Here is a 19,571-nt window from a genome sequence, read left to right as displayed (position 1 = left end):
GATGCATAATGGAGAAGGCAAATTTTAAATATGAATAACAAGATCATAAATCATATTACAATGACATATTGCAAATGATAAACTTTTGACTCAAAAATTGATAAAGTTTATTGTTAATCAATATTGTATCAAAGTTTCAAACTGATTATATATCGAATTAAGCTTGATAAACAGAAAGCTAATATGCAAGCAAAAATCAAAATTCCTAATCAAGTTCCCTAGCTATGATGCTCACTGTGTACGCACTGAGTATCGAGTGCTTGGGTATGGGTATTGTTAACTACTAGGGTTATTGTTGCACCAAAAGTTCGACCTATTAAGCCCTAATACAACCGCTAGACTTATAGAAGACACAAAAGGTTGTTAAACCATGTCACGAATCTAGCAAGGGACACTTATCCACTGCCAACAATCCCCCTTCCAGCATTACTTGCCAGAACCAAGGATTCAATCATGTGTCCAAGCTTTAATACCACTTGTTAACCTATAGGGTTGCCATTGCACCAAAAGATCGACTTGTTAATGCCCAATACAACCACTAGACCTATAGAAGACACGAGAGATTGTTAAACCATGTCACAAATCCAACAAGGGATGTTGGACCACTGCCAACATGTACTAGTACCCAATATGTGTGCCATGAGTATTGGTACGACTACCCATGCAGCTATGATAAAAAATAATGTCAAAGTTTAATAAATATACCAACACCCTCCCTTAATGAAAAACAGTAACAAGTTTTTTCATCACAATAATTTGAGCACACATAAGGACCTTTTTGATGAATGTGGAGATGACTCTCTCACAATACAAACAAATAAAAGTTAAGAGACACAAACAAACAAAAAATCAAAGTCGTACCCCTCCCTTAATGACAGAACCTGAAAGAATGCCTAACTTGTCCCTAAATTTTACAAATTTGAATCATTTTTGTGACGTTTTCATTATGTCAAGAACTTATTCATTGGTGGGACAATTTTGAAGACACACTGCACTGTGGGTTTTAATCTGCCAAACATGATGATGATGAATTTCAATAAGCATGATAAATTGAATTCCTAACCATCTTGAGGACACTTTGATTATCACAAATAATAGGTGTGAGCTCATGTTGATATATGTAAAGATCTTAAAGAAGTTTACGTAACTAAACAACTTCACAACCTGCACTACATGTCACTTTATATTCTACTTCTGTAGCTGATAGTGCAACAATGTATTGTAATTTGCTTTGCCAAGAATTACCTCCAGAACCAAGTGAGAACACATAGCCAATAGTCAATTGATGATCATCAATGGAACCTTCCAATCTGCATCTATGTAATTGCTCAAGTGAAATTCATCTGTGTGATGATACAGTAGACCAAATTTGAGGGTAAATTTGATATAATTAGTGATTTGGAGGCTAGGCCTTTGTCAATCGTCTTCTTAATATGTGGCTAGTTGATCATATCTCAAATTTTGCAAGGGTATACATTGAATGAGTATTCATTGTTGCAATGATTTTGATTTTTTGAGGTCAAGGAAACAACTTGTTGTTTGAATGGTGATCAACTACAGTTGAAGCTTTCCATTTTAAATAAAAATACCTAACTAGAACAATGCATAGGTTCCGATTTGGAGGGATTGGGAGTGGAATCATGGAAAATGTCTGCCATATTTTGATCAAAATAACTGAATATGAACGAACTTGACTTGCAAGATAAGTGGATCATGAGATGTTGAATCATTTGGAATTCAAGAGTAGCCCTCAAACACATGGATATTAAATTTGGTATGTCTAGTTCACAGTTTTATCATGAAAGTCAATTAACAATATCAGATTTCCACAATCCATAAATCTGGTTTGTCAATTTTCGTAAATCTGGTTTGTCAAAAGGAACATTTTATTTTTGGCAAGGAGAAAACACCGTGACTTGATCTTTTGGCATGGCTGGGTTCCATGATGGTTTGAGAGTTGGTTTGCCTCAAAGGTTTCTCTTCTTCTTTTTGACATCTCACTTTGGAAGGAATTCATTTTAGAATATGTTTGCTGATTTGTTGATATTTGTTGAAAAAAAACTATGTATTCTAAAATGAAATCCTTGTTTTGCTTTTCCTTTTTGACATTTTCAACATATATTTATTTTTATTAGTGTTATATACATAACTTGAAAAATACTTTAGGATTTCTCCACGATAACAGTTTAGAAAATTAATTTACAATTCCTTTATAGAGAAAGAACTTATATTATATTACCTAACAAAAGAATACATAAATATAGTACATCAAGTGCCAAACAAGAAATATATTTGCATACCATCAAAGCTAAGCATACCAGCATGTTAGCTTTGGCAACCTCATATTAAGAATCCATGTTGAGTTAGCAAAAAATAAAAATGCAATTGGCAATTTTTTCTTTTTAAACTGAAATTTGCTTCTAGATAAAAATGTCCTAATTAAGACTAGCCTTAAGCTACTCCTCTAAAGGAAACTTTAGACAGGCCAATTATGATGTATATGACACTAAAAAAAACAAATATTTGTTGAAAAGCTAGAAGCTTCTATAAAACAATACCAAACAAGTAGTATTTTCTTCAATAGTAGTTTTTTTTTTTTTTTCAAATTTTGTTTTACCAAATAAAAAGCTGTATTATATTCGTAGTTTAATTTGCTCATAATGTGATACAAACAGGATGGGTATACTAAAGAGGTAGCTGGAATGGAAGGAGTAAGAATATTGCTAGCCACAAAGGCCAGACCAAATCGCAATAGTCATAGCCTTCTCAACAGGGAATATTATATAAGTTTCCTTGATGTAAGTCTTTTAGCTATTTTAAATTTGATGTTATTGTTTGGTTCCTTCAAAAATGTAATGCTTTTATGAAAAGAACATAGAATTGAGGTTTCTTGTTATCAAATTTTATTGTTTTGTGAGCATTGATCATATAATCTGAAATTTATTGAATTTTTTCCAAACTTTATGTTTTATCTACTGCATATTATATTTTCAATAGTTATCTGAAAAGTAACCATGAACATCGTGGAGAGAACTACTGGATTCTGTCTCTGGACTCCACCTTAGGCTAGACTGTGCAAACATTGTGCATTTGGAATCACCATAGATAACCTGACAACTTTGAAGAGGAGTTCTATTTGGACGCTATATATTTAGCTTAAAGATTTTCCCTAGCATCACCCCATCAATATAACGAATTCTCCAAAAGCAAACTTTATGTTTCTTTCACAGTATATTAAATGGGAATGCACCAATTTGGCCACAGCCTAGAAAGTGAATCTTTAAAGAGAAAAACTGGAACCCTCTTATTTCTATATATTTGTGGGTAGTAACCAAAAGAATGAACCTTGATGTATTGTTGCCCATCTGAAACAGGAATTTTCTTTTGAATTACATCAAGACCACTGTATGGAAGTTAAAATACTTTATGCCAAATTTCCATTCAAATTGGCAGCACCATTATGTCCAACGGGACTTCCTATGCCTGTGATAATAATTTTTTGTCTCAGCCTTAAAAAAGGGATATCCACAATCAGCACTGCCAAGGCGATTAGCTCTTCCATTCCATCTTGCACTAATGTTTGCAGTCTCAGAGCTGCAGATTAGTTGCACTACCAATTCCTTAGCAGCTAGCGGTTAGAAAAGAATTTAAAATACACAATGATCTAACTGTTTCCTCTGCATTATGGATTTCAGGTTCTCCATGTTACAATTAACAAAGAAAATAAATAAAGGATTTGTTTACATATGTGATACTTGATAGTGAGCATATAATCAATTAATAGAAGCTGAACTATGGTCTTGGCTGGTAACAATTTTTTTTCTGATAGTTCACTTAAGGAACAGAATTGAGAATTGTATGTCATTGTTAATTTAATTCACGTTCTAATGGAACTATGGTAAAGGAAGAGTTGTTCCATAAAAGACAAACTATATGTTCTTTTTTATTCTACAGTTGTTGCACAACATCACCACAAAGTATGAGATAATTATTTGACTAAATCATTTGTTTAATCACAAAACTGTGAAGTTTTTTAGTTTATAATGGAAACACTCTATTACATCTAGTTGCAGTCAATGATAAACATCATATACTAACTTATTAGTAGAAACTCCTTTGTGGAACTGCAGGCTTTAAACTCTCCACATCAGACTGCAAAGTTTAACTTGAAGACAGAGTTTCCATACTACAAGGAAGTTCTATACAAGCCTGATTTAAAGGGAAAGCTACTGGGTAAACCCATAATTTTTGACATGGATATGAGCCCAGGAGATTTTATTACTCTTTTCTACCTGCTCAAGTTTCCAGTGGAGCTGATTGATATCAAGGTAGAGTGCATTATCATTAGATGTGATAGTCATGAAATATAGGTCCCAGAACACAGTTCGTCAAATGTATATACTATTTCATAGATTTAAATTTTAATATGGTAAAGTATGCCTATATGCAAAGAGAAATTGAAGTCACGAATTAAACTATGAATTGTGCTTAAAATTCATACCCGTAACCTCTTGGAAACACTCATTCATGTGCAAATAAACATTGATTGCATTCATACTTTAATAAATAGCATCTATAGTGTTTTACTTCTGTAGATAATATTTGCAGGGAATAACTGTAAATGGTAATGGCTGGGGAAATGGTGCAACCATAGATATTATATATGATGTGTTGCACATGATGGGACGTGATGATATACCTGTTGGCCTTGGGGACTTCTTTGCACTTGGCCAGGCATACTCATTTTTCAGTTCAGTTGGCGATTGTAATTATAGCAGAGCCATTCCTTATGGACGTGGTGGTTTCCATGATTGTGATACTCTACTTGGACTTGCTCGTGAATTGCCACGTAGTCCTCGAAGGTAAATATCCATTAATCATGTTACCTTTGTGTATCAATATATTGATTTATTTTATTTTCATCATATCAATCCTTGGATGAAGTATAGTAAAATTATTTGCACGAGAGAACAATTGAATAGGAAGTAAGCTGCAAATACTTGATAATACTTGATGATAATAAGCCACTGAAAAGGGGAAATCCTCTAAAAGTCTTCAATAAAACCAAATTGCAATATGATGATATTAAATTAATCACTACATACCATACTCATGCCACAGACGCCACAATATAACCTATTGAATATAGTGTTACAAAATATTAGGATCCCGTGCCTCTTCATGTATTACCATGCATATTGACATAATTATATCTCGTCATATTAATATTTGAATAAAGTATAATGAATTATGAAATCAGTTGCATGAGAGAAAAATAGAATCAGAAATAAGATGCAAATGTTTGATAATACTTTAAGCCACTCCACATAGGCAATCCTCTAAAAGTCTCCAATAAGACCAAAATCCACAGAAATGATAATAAATCAATCATTACCTCTTATGTACACCACAGTTATGTCATGGATGACATTATATAACCTATGTAAGGGATTATGCTAGCCATAAGTTGGCTACACATATCCCAATACAATCAATAGGCTAAGAGCGTAGCATGGCCTCCCTCTTAAGAGAAACATTGTCCTCGATGTAGTTCAGCTATGGGTACTTTTGCATGAAATCTTCAATTTTCCATGTAGCATCGTCAACAAGAGAATGTTTCCACTTGATCAAATACTTTTTAATTGCTTTCATTCACAAGGCTGAAACCTCTTAGTGCATCTTTGAAGGAATCCCTTAGGTACCAAAATCATTTTTCTCTCCTCATAAAGATCTAATAATTCTGACTAGGTTGAAACTTTTTTGTCTAGTAGCTTTTTCAAGCAAGAAACATGGAAGGCCACATGTATCTTTGTTGACTTAGATAACTCCAATCTACATGTTACATTATAAATTTTATGTTAAATTTTCAAGGGTCATAATACAAAGGTGCAATCTTTTCATCCTTCTTATATTGTTTTAATGACATTGGCTTGTATGGCTGTGATCACAAAATGACCTAGGCTCCTACTTCAAAGTTCCCTTCATTGCAATGCCGATCAGCTGGCTACTTCATTTTTTTTTATGGCATTGTTAGATCCTCTATAAGACTAGAGAGTAAATTTTGTTGTTGAATGTGTTCATAAACTTCTCTAACCTCTAGGTGTGCCCATAATAAAGATTCGATGAATGGTAGATGGTACTCTATGGTGTCAAAAATAGAGACATTTTGGATGAAGTGTGGAAAGAAATGTAATACCACCATTCTGCTAGTGGTAGCCATTGTGCACATCTCTCTTGTTTATTTGAAGTCAAACTGTTATCTACCAAAATTGCACCCTGTTAAGTTTGCAGAAAACTTGACCTTTTGGAGAAACATGGAAACATTCCAAGTTTGTGGGTAAACTGTGGCTGGAATGAATCTTCGGATTCTAGGCCGGCTTCCTATCTGGTAAATCACTCTATATCTAGTATAGAGTGATTTACCAGATAGGAAGCCGGCCTAGAATCCAGAGATTCATTCCAGCCACAGTTTACCCACAAACTTGGAATGTTTCCATGTTTCTCCAAAAGGTCAAGTTTTCTGCAAACTTAACAGAGTGCAATTTTGGTAGATAACAATTTTGGCACGCTCGGTGGGACAGTTTTATTGACTAAAATCTTTCAGAACTAGTCTTTACAAACAGTTTTAATGATATTTTTGCTGATTTTGATATGCTGTCAGTAAAAAGATATAGAGTGATTTACCAGATAGGAAGTCGGCCTAGAATCCTGAGATTCATTCCAACCATAGTTTACCCACAACCTTGGAATGTTTCCATGTTTCTCCAAAAGGTTAAGTTTTCTGCAAACTTAACAGGGTGCAATTTTGGTAGATAACAGTTTTGGCACACTCGGTGGGACAGTTTTATTGACTAAAATCTTTCAGAACTGGTCTTTACAAACAGTTTTAATGATATTTTTGCTGATTTTGATATGCTGTCAGTAAAAACAGACCTGTTTAGAGGTTATTTTGCTGCATATCTAGTGACTCAGTCTCATAGTTATGAAGAATAGTGCTGTATGAGACACATTGAGACTAGAAGCTCAAAATCTTTTGAGTATTTAGAACTTTCTTCACCAAAAAGAAGAGGGAGAACACTTCAAAAGACTCCTCCTTCAGAGAGAAATCAGTCTACACCACCTGGTACAAGAGAAAGACCGTTGTCCTACAAAAGGAGAAGGAAGCGTTCAAATAAAGAGGTTAGAAGGCATTCAGCCTCACCATCTTGCAGGATAGGGTCTCTATCTTTATTTTCTACATAATCTACAGCAGCACAAAATATTACATATTCAGCAGGTGCTGTTGGAACAGCTTCAAAACAGCAAGTACCTGTACCACCACCAGCAATGGCGAGACAGTTTGCCTTTGTGCCTTTTAATCAAGGCAACCCCTTAAATCTTGCTCAACATGACAATATTCCCCTTGCAACACTAAAAGGTTTACCAAAATATATAGGGGAAGGGCAAACCACAGCATTAGAACACATTAGAGACGTGGCAACCCTATGTTATGCTCATCATATCACACAAGATAATGTAGCAGTAAGATTACTAGCGGCCTCTTTGAGGGGGAAAGCACTTTAATGGTTCAGTGGACTGAACGTAGGTTCTGTCACCACATGGGATGACTTAGGAAATGGTTTGAGCAAATATTTTGAAGATAAGTCAGACTATTTGTCCTTGGTGGAGCAGTTAACTACTATCAAAAGGGCCCCTCAAGAACAAATGACTGATTTCAATATGTAGTTCCAAAGGACTTGGAATAGAATTCTGATTCAAGTCAGACCCTCAGCTGAACATGCCTTTTTATACTATTTAAAGAGCCTAAACAACGACATATCAGTTTTAATCCAGTCTATGGGAGGAATCTCACTACCACAATCATATAGCTTAGCTGTGAGGGCAAACAATTGCCTAATACAAGCTGGAAAAATAGCACTAAGGCCTCCAATGCCTATATTTCTTGATATTTAGTCGAATATGCCACTGATCATTCCTCCTTTTGCAACATTACCTGTTGTTCCAGCATTACAGATTGCTGCAACGAGTGATTCAACTGCTGCAGGACCATCCCAAGAGTTACAAGAGATTAAAAATAGTCAACAAAAGATGGAAAATATTTTGCAGACTATAGAGAATGAGTTGGTAAGCATTAAGAAGCAACAATACCAAGGACGACCACCTTACCAACAGCAGAATCAAAGTGGAAATCCATATTACCAATAGCAGATAGGAGGACAGCAGCAACAAAATCAAGGTGTGAGGCCACCTTATCAGAATAATTATCAAGGGAATAGACAAAATGTGAACCCAAGGCCGTTTCAAACATATGCACCAGCGCCTTTGAATGCTGTCAAAGGCATAGTACCAGCTTAGAATAATTTAGCTACTGAATATGAATGGTGCTATCCGTGTAATCAACCGCATAATCAGACAACATGCTCTAATGGGGTTATCAATCAAGTATTGATGGTCCAAAATGTTGCAAGCACACAACCAGAAGTAGCTAGGGATGCAACGAAACAACAATATGATTCAATTCTAATTGATACTACTTTTATTAATTGGCAAAGAGAGGAATTTTGTGGGCTGAATGGTGATGCACCAATTGCAACTTATACGAGAGCAAAGAAAAGAGCTTTGGAAGCAGAGCAAGCTGCATACAAAGGTAAAGAACCTGCAATCAATGAGGCACCATTCAACCAAGCACATGTGTCACAAAGCAATCCTATCATCCCAACTAAAGAGCAACCCCAGCCACAATCAAATCAGGATGATGTCAAGGCGCATCCCAAGATACTTCCACCTATGCCTTACAACATAGTGGACAACATGAAAAAGGTTAATGTCACAATGTCTATGTGGAATTCATTAGTCATCCCAGGGCAAACCGATTTGCTGAAGAAGGCCCTGTCTGAAGAAAAGAATTCTATGCAAGTGGCTGATGAGAACCCCAAGGTGGTTTTGACAAATGCTGTTCCAAAGGTTGCTTCTCAAGACAGCAATAAATTTCAAGGTAAGAACGTAAAACCACCTCCTTTTTACGTATCTTTGATCATTGGAGATAAGTTAGTGCATAATTGTATGGTAGATAGTGGAGCTACCAGTTTTGTAATGCCCAAGAAGATTGTTGATCAGCTTGGTTTGGTTTATCAACCTTTAGAGAAGGGGGTAGTGCAGTTGGATGGTTCCACTGTTAACACTTCAGGAGTTGTTAAGGATGCCAATTTGACACTCCATGCATGCCCCAACTTCTCCATCCCTCAAGATATCTTTATAATTGATCTTCCTCCATATTTTGCCCTTTGTTTATCAAGAGAATTTACGGCAAAAATAGGAGGATACCTTTCCTCAGATTGGTCCCACATGCTGTTTAAAACCCGTTATGGGACCAAAGTAACCATCAAATCAGAAGGACTTGCAAGGAACCACATTGAGCCATATATACGCAACGTGATCAATGCAAACTGTGTTGCATTTGATCAAAGTGAAAATCTTGCTATCTTAGAAGCAAGTACCCAAGTAGAAAACATTCTTGATATTCTCCTTGATGAGTGGGCAACAGAAAATGCCTCAAGAAATCAAAGCAACACTATTTTAGATGTTGGTTAAGGAAATTATATATTCAGGAAGCTAGTTCAATTATACCAAACCTCGTTAAAAGTTCAAATGAGTTTAAGGGTGAGCAGGAAAAGGTTTGGGAGTTGTACTTTGATGGCTCTAGAAGCAAGAATGGTTCAAGCGGAGGAGCAATGTTAATATCTCCTCAAGGAGATAAATACTATGCAGCTTTTCGTTTCAGTTTTGCATGTACTAATAATACAGCTGAATATGAGGGTTTGATTCAAGGGCTAGAATGGGCTAGAATGAGAGGTGTTAAATGCTTGAAGGTATTTGGAGACAGTGAATTAGGGGAGAGGACCCAGTACTTGAATGGGTTCCAATGGTTGTGATAGAAATTGTTTACTTTATACCTACACTTGCTGACTTAATGTCCAATTTTTTTGACAACATTGCACCAATACTTGTGACTTTAATGTTGTTAGTACAATGATGATTACCAAAAAATGAATGAAAATGTACCCTTTGATCTAAAAAGTAACCAATGATGTGATGCCATATCAGCTGTTCAACTATTGGTACCCTTTATGCACGACCATTGGTCTCACTTTTTTTTTGGGTTGTTTTGGACAATTTGGCAAAAAACATGTTGATGTGGCATCATAACGAGTAATGTGTACTTGAAACTTTAGTTATAAGTAGACGACTCGCCAAGTAAGCTGATGTAAAAAACTAGGAGCGATTTGAAATTTTTACGTAAAGTTTTGATAAGCGCGAAGTTAGGTTGTTCAAGTACCGGGTCCTCTCCCCTAATTGTCAATCAAGTTAGAGGGCTGCTTGTGACTAAGAATGACACATTGAAAAACTACAAGCACAAAGTTTGGGACAAAATTGAAAATTTTGATGCTTTTAACCTTATTGTTGTCCCTAGAAAATTAAACCAGCATGCTGATAGGTTGGCTGCTGTAGGAGCACAATTTGATATAGCTGGAAATATTAATAAGGAACATGTACAGCAGCATATCAAAATTGTAGTCAGGCCTTCTATACCTGATAATGATGTTAACTAGCAAATGTTTGATAGTGATGAGCAGATTCTGAATTTCTTGCTTGAAGAAGATGTGTTTTCAGCATCCAATCAGCATAAGCTAGAGCAGCAATATGGCGATCAGATCATACAACTAAAGTCCAATAAACTACCTAAGGGATTGGTTACCCTTGAATCTATCTTCAATGCTGATGATCAGGCCAGAAAAAACAAAACCAGCCTGCTGGTCCAACAGGACCATTATGAAGACCTTGAAATTGCCAAAGGAAAAAACTTAAAATTCAGAATGGTAATTTCTACAGAAGAAAAACAGTCTTATGTTCAGCTTTTTCAAGAATTTAATTATATTTTTGCATGGGAGTATGCAGATCTTAAGGGTTTTGATCCACAACTTGCCCAACACACCATTGATTTAGAGCCAAACTCCAAGCCTATAAGGCAGAAGCAAAGACCAGTCAACCCAAAACTTGCACCTTTAATGCAAAAGTAAGTATTCAAGCTTATTGAGAGTGGTATAATCTTTCCTATCAAACATACTAGCTAGGTATCAAACCTTGTTTCCGTTAAAAAAAAGAATGGGGAACTAAGGTTGTGTGTTGATTTCAGAGACCTCAACAGAGCATCATTGAAGGACCGTCGCCCTTTACCATCCATGGAGCAAATACTCCAATGTGTTTCTGGTTCAAAGCATTTTTCACTCCTTGATGCTTATTCGGGATATAACCAAGTTTTGGTTAAAAAAGAAGATCAGTTTAAGACTGCATTTACTACAAAGTGGGGTACAATGGCATATAGAAGGATGCCTTTTGGTTTGTCCAATACAAGAGAAACTTTCCAAAAGGCCATGGACATGGCATTTCATAATTTGATGTACAAATTCGTGCTGGTTTGTCTTGATGATATCACAGTTATTCAAAAAATGTTGCAGATCACATTGGTCATCTTACACAAATTTTTCAGAGATATAGAGAGTTTGGTATATCTCTTAATCCTAAGAAATGTGTATTTTTTGTGCATGAAGATAAGTTATTGGGCTATGTGTGTCGTCAATAGAAACTATGTCAGCCGACTTGATTGTCGTCGGTGTTTTTGTATTCTGTAGCAGACGGGTAAATAGTTTGTAGCAAACATAATGTTTGTGGCCGACGGACTTCTTCAGGAAGGTTCGGCAGATAGTATTTATATCTCGTCTAGGATCATTGTAAATCATCTTATCTTATGAAGCATAATGTAATGTTTTGGCATATGCGAATAATCTAAGGAGTTTTGCTATTCCATTCTATTGTCTGTATGCATTATTTTCTTTACCCAGTACAGTAAACATTTGGCGTTGTTTCTTTATGAACCTGGAAGGTGGGAGGAATGAAGATTAATGTCAAATCAGCTTAATAAAGATCGAAATAAGGTCAAGGGAAAAGATGGAATCCGTACTGTGCAAGAAAATTTAATTTTGGCACAGCAAACCAAACGCCGAAGAAGATTCCAGAAGATTGTCAACGGAAACCGAAGCACGGAAGAATTATTGGAGGAAACTCAGCAGCGGGTGGAATTGGTGGAAGAAGCACGAGAGGATTTTTTTAATTTGTGTTCGCCGAGGGAAGAGAATCCCGACGGAAGAGCATCGACTCACACGGCTCGGAGTGCCGACAGAGCAAGAGCGTGGAGTGAACTCTTCGTCCGGGATATACTTCCGCCGAGGACAACTTCAGAAGACCCTTCTTCACCAAGGTTCACAGTTGTTGAGTCTGTCGGTGTGGGAGAACAATCCGCCGGTGTGGGATTGCAGACCGCCGGTGTGGGAGAACAGTCTGCCGGTGTGGGAGAACAGTCCGTCGGTGTGGGATTGCAGACCGCCGGTGTGGGAGAACAGTCTGCCAGTGTGGAAGTGCAGACCGCCGGTGTGGGAGTGCAATTCGCCGATGTGGGAGACCAGTCCGCCAGTGTGGAAGTGCAGACCGCCGGTGTGGGAGTGAAGAGCGTCAGTGTTGCAAGACCGAGCAACACCTGTTTACAGAAACCAATTGTGATGACGGGACCAAAAGAGAAACTGCCGAAGTTCGATGGCGATGGTACGGTCGATCCCATTCGACATTGCAAAACATGTGAAACAATTTGGAGGGCAAATGGGATAACTGATGAAGACAACTAGATGAGGCAATTTCTGGCCACCCTACGGGGCGTGGCAATTGACTGGTTTACTAGTACAAATCCACAAAAGCTAAACAATTGGGATAACATTAAAAAGGAGTTTCTGGCAGAATTTAAACTGTTGCAGGATGATAATGAAATTGTAGCAGAGATCTTCAATACTAAGCAGGGGAAGAACAAAACTGTCCGCGTTTACGCCAGGAAATTAAAAGATTTGATAAATAAAATGAAAAGTAAGCCAGCAAACGGACTTCAGAAAAGATGGTTCGTGGAAGGCCTACGCTCGAAGTTGCGAAAGAAAATGAAAATTGTGCCGCTTTCGTCATACACAGAAGCTTATAACAGAGCATTGAACCTCGAAAGTGAGCAGAAAACAAAGAAGAAGAACACTAGCTCATCTGATTCTGATGACGACGAGCTTGCCGGAAAAGATAGCAGCGACGATGAAGGCAGTAGCAAGAAGGTTCGTGCCCTACAGAAGGACATGATCCGCATGATGAAGGAATGTGCAGAAGGAGACAAAGAGCAGTGAGTTGTGGTGCATAGAGTGTAAAACCGACGGTCATACTAAAGGATCCTGTCCAAAGAACCAATTCTGCGACATTTGTTAGATCATGGGCCATTCGACAAAGGAATGCCCCTTTAACATGAAAACCAAAGGATCTTCGCAGGTGCTTCTTACACAGGCAGCTTCCACGTCAGGAGGGAACGGAAATGCAAACATTGATAGTGCCACTCTAGGTGGGTACAGGAATAATAGCAGAGGGCAAAATAACAACAACAATGCGAACGATAACAATAATAATGGCAGCCGAAGTTGAACCCAGTATGATGCAAACGGACGGCCAATCGTTGAATGCCGAGCATGTAATTTGTGGGGTCATTTTGCGCAGGATTGTACAATGGCAAACACACCGAAATTATTATGCAAATGGTGCAGACCCGGTGACCATGAAGATGCTAAGTGCCCAAAGTCTGGAATAAATTTGATCACTGTCGGCACGGATGAAGAGGAGGTTTTGGCAATTACACAGAGGCAAGCGAAGGTGTACCCGGACCCGACGGAAGAAAAGAGGAAATTGGGGTAAGCACAGGCAGAAATTGAGAAGGCATCGTCCGCAGAGACATCTCACTTAAAAGACATCACCGGCACCTTGGCAAGGAACTACACGGAACAAAACATTGCATGGCAGATCTTACAAACAGAGGTACCGGTCAAGATAAGTGACCTCACAATGCCCCAGTTACGAATGGCCATTCTGAATCATACACCGTTTTCGAAAGCAACGGAGGACACAAGAAGGGATAGTAAGGAAGTGGCGACAACAAACCCAATGCTGCTGGCACTCACAACTAGAAGGCATCCAGCAGTTGTCGAGATGGGGGTTTTGGGACATGTTTTGACAGACACAATTGTTGACGGAAGTTCCGGCGTGAATGTGTTACCAGAGGAATACCTGGAAGAAGTTGGGAAAGCCGACGTTGTGGCCACTTACATTCCAATTGCTCACGGCAAACCAGCACGAGATCAAGACATTGGGAACTTTGTAGTACGGTTTTTCAGGAAAGTACCGTACGGTTTCCATATTGAAGAAAACAGTACCGTACGGAATTCATAGCCGAGGAAAAGTGTCGTACGATTTCCATATTGAAGAAAACAGTGCCGTATGGATTTCATAGTCGAAGGGAAGAATACCGTACGGCTTCCATTTTGAAGGTTGGTGTACGATTTTGCTGTAGTATGGCTTTTTCTTGCAATGTACGATTTTTTTAAGAGTTGCATATTGTAACACTGAGACCACCGTACGGATTTTAATAGCCTGAGAAAGTACGGACTTTTTCACTGTGTGGATTTCACTACTCACCGTACGGATTTTATGAAGACTTGGAGCATACGGATTTTTAGCTATTTTAACCATGTAAAATCACCGTACGGTATCCCTGTACGAATTTTTGAGGAAAGCCATTGACACTGCGAATTTTGGTCGTACGGTGCACAGAATTTGGAAGTAAAGACATCGTACGGAATTTACAATTTGGAATGTGAGGTAATTGTACGGATTTTTCAAGCATATCATGTCTACGGATTTGGATTGCAAGATTACAGATTCTGAAGTGGGGTTTTGGCGTACGGCTTTTACTTGCTATTGCATTCAGACTTTGGAGGACATTACAGGATATTCCATAAGGAGTCGATACAGTGGCAGGATGTATGGTGTAGCTGTACATTGGTAGCACAGAAGGGTGAGAAGAGGTTTTCTAAAAAAAAAAAAAAAAATCGACAAATCAAAAGTGCTCAGAATGAGTATCAGATGATGCCACAGGGTAGAGGAAGAACTAGTGGTTGCCAAAAAAAGTGTAGAATCGGCAGAACATGATAGAAACGGTGTGTTCCGTGCATTTTTCTGTGGGTTTTGGAGTGCCCTAGGACCCCGCGGGGGCGCTGCCCCTCAACCCCGCCGGGGGCGTTGCCCCCTAGACCCCCAGTCGTTGCGGATATCAGTCGTGGGAGCCTGACCAGTTGAGAAGACTTGGAGCTGTTGCAGGCATGGAGTGTCTCTGTATCAGAGGCACTGAGAGTAGGTGTTGGCTATGAGGCTGTCTTGGTGGATGCGTAGAGAGCTTGGGAGGAGTTGATCATCCAGTTGGAGGCAGTGCAGCGACACTTGGTTCAGTGTACTCGGAATTGGAAGGCAAAAAGCGGCACAAGTGGCTATCAGGGTCAGATGTCAGAATGGCTAAGGTGACAGTGTTGAAGACCAGTTAGTCAGTCAATGTATTTTGGTTGTTGATTTGTCTCAAAGATTTTGTAATAGTCGTCAGTAGAAATTGTGTATCGGCCGACGAGTCCCTTCGGAAAGGAAATTATGTATCGGCCGACAGGTCCTTTCAAAAAGGAAATTGTGTATCAGCCGACGAGTCCCTTAAAGTTCTTGTTATGTAGCCAACAAGTCCCTTCGGAAAGGTTTTGTTATGTAGCAACATGTTGTATGTAGCCGACAGACTCCTTCGGGAAAGTTCTTCGAAGAGTATTTATAACCCCTTCGGGAAGCATTGTAATCATCATATCATATCTTATCATGGAAGCATAATGTACTGTTTGGCATATGTGAATAATAATAAGAAAAGTTTTGCTGTTCGTGTTCGTGTTCATTACCTATGTGCAATTCTTAATTAATCTATACGGTAAACACCTTGAGGGCGCAACCGGTAACTATTGGAATGCAGCCATTTTTATTGGACTTTGTGGTCATTCCATTGAGAAGAAAAGGATATGACGCTATTCTGGGATGGAATTGGTTGGTGCAAGCAAAAGTAAAACATGATTGGAAATGAAATACCCTATCAATGGAGCACGGAGGCAAAAGATTCATAATTGACCTGCACACACAAATGGTAGGTGAGGAGGTAGCATCGTCAGATTCAGAAGGTGAAGGCGAAAGTGACGACAAAGGAAAGAGGAGAATGGAACCGGATGAAGAAGTATTGACACTAGGAGGATCGAATGACGATGACTTAGACTCGGTGAATGGTCTTTACCACTGGCAAATAGAAGACTACGAACTCTTTCTGAGTTGTAATATGCTAAGGGTCGACAAAGGTGAGAAAAAAGAAGAAAATGAGTGTCCGAAGGAATACAGAGAAGCAAATGATGCAAAGGACGTTACGGCTGAAGAAGGGAAGGACATACAATACAAATTCATAAAAAAGAAAAATTCCACCGTCTGGTACACGGTGAATGGACCGCACAAGAAGAAAAGAATGCATCGTACCATAAAATTACTTGAAGGGTGCCGATAGCAAAGAAATAAGCTAGATGCACGACAACCGCAGGCACAGTGAGCAACGGAGGTGACACAGAACAGACATAAGGCATGGCATGACAAACTCAACAGGTTTCAGTCGGGGCAATTGGTACTCAAGTACGATGGTCAGAATGAAATCAAAGGGGAAAAGTTTAAGGCCAGATGGGTTGGACCATATCAGATCCGATAGGTCGGCTACAATGGAGTGATAAAGTTGGGGACTTTAGACGGGCAAGAGGTACCTCATGCAGTGAACGGATCCAATTTGAAAATATACCGTGCCAGGAAGTCTTCGGCGCCATCGCAGCATGACCAAATGACTCCCTCGTCGTTGTCATTACAAAACGGTGACGCCTCAAGGCAAGATTGAGGTGTTGTTCATTTGTTTGAAAAAAAAAAAAAGGAAAAAAGGAAAAAGATGACTGTGCCCACAGGCAAATCCCCCTCGGAAGGATGTTCCGCGGGTAGGTTGTCCCGCAGACACCTGTTCACGGACATCATCTGCGGCCCTGTGGAAGGATGTTCCGTGGGCAGGTTGTCCCGCGGACACCTATCCGCAGACATCATCCGCGGCCCCGTAGGTAGATGTCCCCACGAACTCTGCCTCCTCCAGGGGACAGCCACAGAATGTGTTTTCTCCGTGTGGTTTCCTCCGCAGACGGTCGTTCAGGTAATTCCTACGGTGGTGCTCCTATCTTCCACAGAGTCTATTGCTACTTTCTTCCTTCCGGCAGGATTGCTCAACTGCCAGACTTTGCCGCTAGAGTTAGAATGATCACAGTGCACATGAAAAAGTTGAATCTCGAACTCGTGACCAGAATGCGAGGGCACGTTTGTCACACAGGCGTTCGGGGCTATAATATTCGAGAGTCGAGGATGCCGCGGGAAAAGGATGATAAATCTTCTTCTCTCTCTTTTGCGGACGCTCTTGTGGTGCAGATTTCTTCCCGGGTGTTTTGGTTTTCCTCGGGAAAGGTGTGATTATACTTTGTGATCGGCTACGACATGTCCTGTTGCCTTCTCCGCAGAGTAAGGATTTCTTTTGTAATAGTAGGAGGAGTCCTCTATTAAAGGCATGATAGATCTTAGAGCAGCAGGGTAGGAAGCTATTCCATATGTTAGGAAGTGGAGAGGAAGAAGAAGATTGCAGTGCAGAAGAAGGGTGCCAGGAGGTTTTTCCAAAAAAAAAAAAAAACGACAAATTCAAATCATTCGAAATGAGTAGCAGATGATGCCAAAGGGAAGGGGAAGCATCAGTGGTTGCCAGAAAGAGTGTGGAATTGGCAGAAAATGACAGAAATGGTGTGTTCCATGCAGTTTTGTGTGAGTTTTGGAGTGTTAATTTGGTCTTGGTGACGAGGGGCGTTGCCCCTCGACCCCGCCGAGGGCATTGCCCCCTGGACCCCCAGTCGTTGCGGATATCAGTCGTAAAGTGTGACCAGTTGAGAAGACTTGAAGTTGCTACAGGTATGGAGTGTCTGTGTACCAGAGGCACTGGGAGTAGGTGTTGGCCGAGAGGCTATCTTGGTGGATGCGTAGAGAGCTCAAGAGGAGCTGATCATCCAATTGGAGGCAGTGCAGTGACACTTGGCTCAGGGTACCGAGGAGTTGAAAACAGAAAAAGCAGCACAAGTGGCTATCAAGGTCAGCTTCATTAAGGAGGCAGTATTGTGTTAGCAGAGGCCACAGGCACGGGATGAAAGTGAAAGTGATGTGTCAGAAGCAGATTTATCTTGTTGTAATCAGTCTGTTAATATATTTTGTAATTGTCGTCCGGAGACGACTTTTTCTTTTGGGGAGGATGATGTTGTTGGTAGAAACTGTCAGCCGACTTGATTGTCGTCGGTGTTTTTGTATTATGTAGCCGACGGGTAAATAGTTTGTAGCGGATATAATGTTTGTGGCCGACAGACTCCTTCGAGAACATTCGACGGATAGTATTTATACCCCGTCTGGGATCATTGTAAATCATCTTATCTTATGAAGCATAATGTAATGTTTTGGCATATGCAAATAATCTAAGGAGTTCTACTATTTCGTTCTATTGTCTATATGCATTGTTTTCTTTACCCAGTACGGTAAACAATGTGGTGTCTAAGCAAGGCATAACAGTAGACCCAGAACGAGTTGTAGCTATCTTAGAGGTTCCCTTACCTCATCATAAGAAAGGGCTGCAAAGTTTCATAGGAAGAATAAATTTTTGTTAGACGCTTTCTACCTGATATAGCTACCCTTTTAAAGCCATTAACAGCAATGTTGAAGAAAAATGCAGTTTTCAGCTAGACTAAGGAAGGAAAGAGCAGTTTTCAAGAGATCAAAGAGGCCTTAGCATCAGCCCCGATATTGGTAAATCCTAACTTTAAAAAGAATTTCATTTTATATGCTTATGGCAGCTATGATGTCATTTCTGCAATTTTAGTCCAGCAGAATGACGAAGGCTTTGAACAACCTATTGCCTTCTTTGGTAAAGGCCTTGAGGATCACGCGAAAGGATACAACTTTGTCGAGAAGCATGTATTGGCTATTGTAAAGAGCTTGAAGAAATTCAGACATATGTTATCTCATAACAAGGTACATATTATGGTAGCCCATCTTAGCGTTAAAGAATTCCTACTAAGTAAAGACTTAAATGAGAAGAGGGTGGAGTGGATTACTAAGGTGATGGAATACGACATGGATATCCAGATTACTAAGGTGGTTAGGGGGAAGAGTCTTTGTGAGCAGATTGCTGATATAACTGTTACGGAAGACAAGGAAATAGCAAAAACAAATTCGTGGAGCAGCTGCAAATGACCAACCAGCAAGTTGGTTAAAAGAAATCACTCACTTTCTTCAAACCGGAGAGTGTCCGCTTGATCTCGACAAGGCCAAGAGAAGGTATTTCAGATTACAATTTGTTCCTTACGTATTAATTGATGATATTCTGTTAAGGAAGGATCACAATGGTATGCTGTTAAGATGTGTAGATAATGATCAATTTGACAAAATCTTGTTTGAGTTCCATGACAGACCTTCAGGCGGTCCCTATT

At 39.2% G+C, this 19,571-nt stretch overlaps 2 protein-coding genes and 1 long non-coding RNA gene across 7 annotated transcripts in view; 2 read left to right on the top strand and 1 right to left on the bottom strand.

Annotated features, from left to right (window-relative positions):
* Positions 1–14,991, top strand: part of LOC149575765 (uncharacterized) — a 99,973-nt gene extending 84,982 nt beyond the window's left edge. Inside the window, exon 2 of the mRNA XM_089815552.1 lies at positions 13,783–14,991. Coding sequence (XP_089671678.1) covers positions 13,972–14,355 — 384 coding nt within the window. The 5' untranslated portion in view covers positions 13,783–13,971 and the 3' untranslated portion in view covers positions 14,356–14,991. The remainder of the gene's footprint in view (positions 1–13,782) is intronic.
* NSH3 (inosine-uridine preferring nucleoside hydrolase family protein) overlaps positions 1–19,571 on the top strand; it is a 238,367-nt gene that overhangs the window by 188,391 nt on the left and 30,405 nt on the right. For both annotated transcript variants that reach the window (XM_089815550.1, XM_089815551.1), the window contains 3 exons: positions 2,676–2,798; positions 4,131–4,328; positions 4,609–4,862. In XM_089815550.1, coding sequence (XP_089671676.1) covers positions 2,676–2,798; positions 4,131–4,328; positions 4,609–4,862 — 575 coding nt within the window. The remainder of the gene's footprint in view (positions 1–2,675; positions 2,799–4,130; positions 4,329–4,608; positions 4,863–19,571) is intronic.
* The window catches only part of LOC149575764 (uncharacterized), a 197,121-nt gene that overhangs the window by 162,571 nt on the left and 14,979 nt on the right, over positions 1–19,571 (bottom strand). The gene's annotated exons all lie outside the window — the stretch shown is intronic.

This window comes from Cupressus sempervirens, chromosome 2 (assembly GCF_028749045.1).
Source record: "Cupressus sempervirens isolate cs-2001-9-10 chromosome 2, ASM2874904v1, whole genome shotgun sequence".
NCBI classification, from domain to species: domain Eukaryota; kingdom Viridiplantae; phylum Streptophyta; class Pinopsida; order Cupressales; family Cupressaceae; genus Cupressus; species Cupressus sempervirens.
The sequence above is the reverse complement of the archived record's forward strand: the minus strand, read 5'-3'. Positions and strand labels throughout refer to the sequence as shown.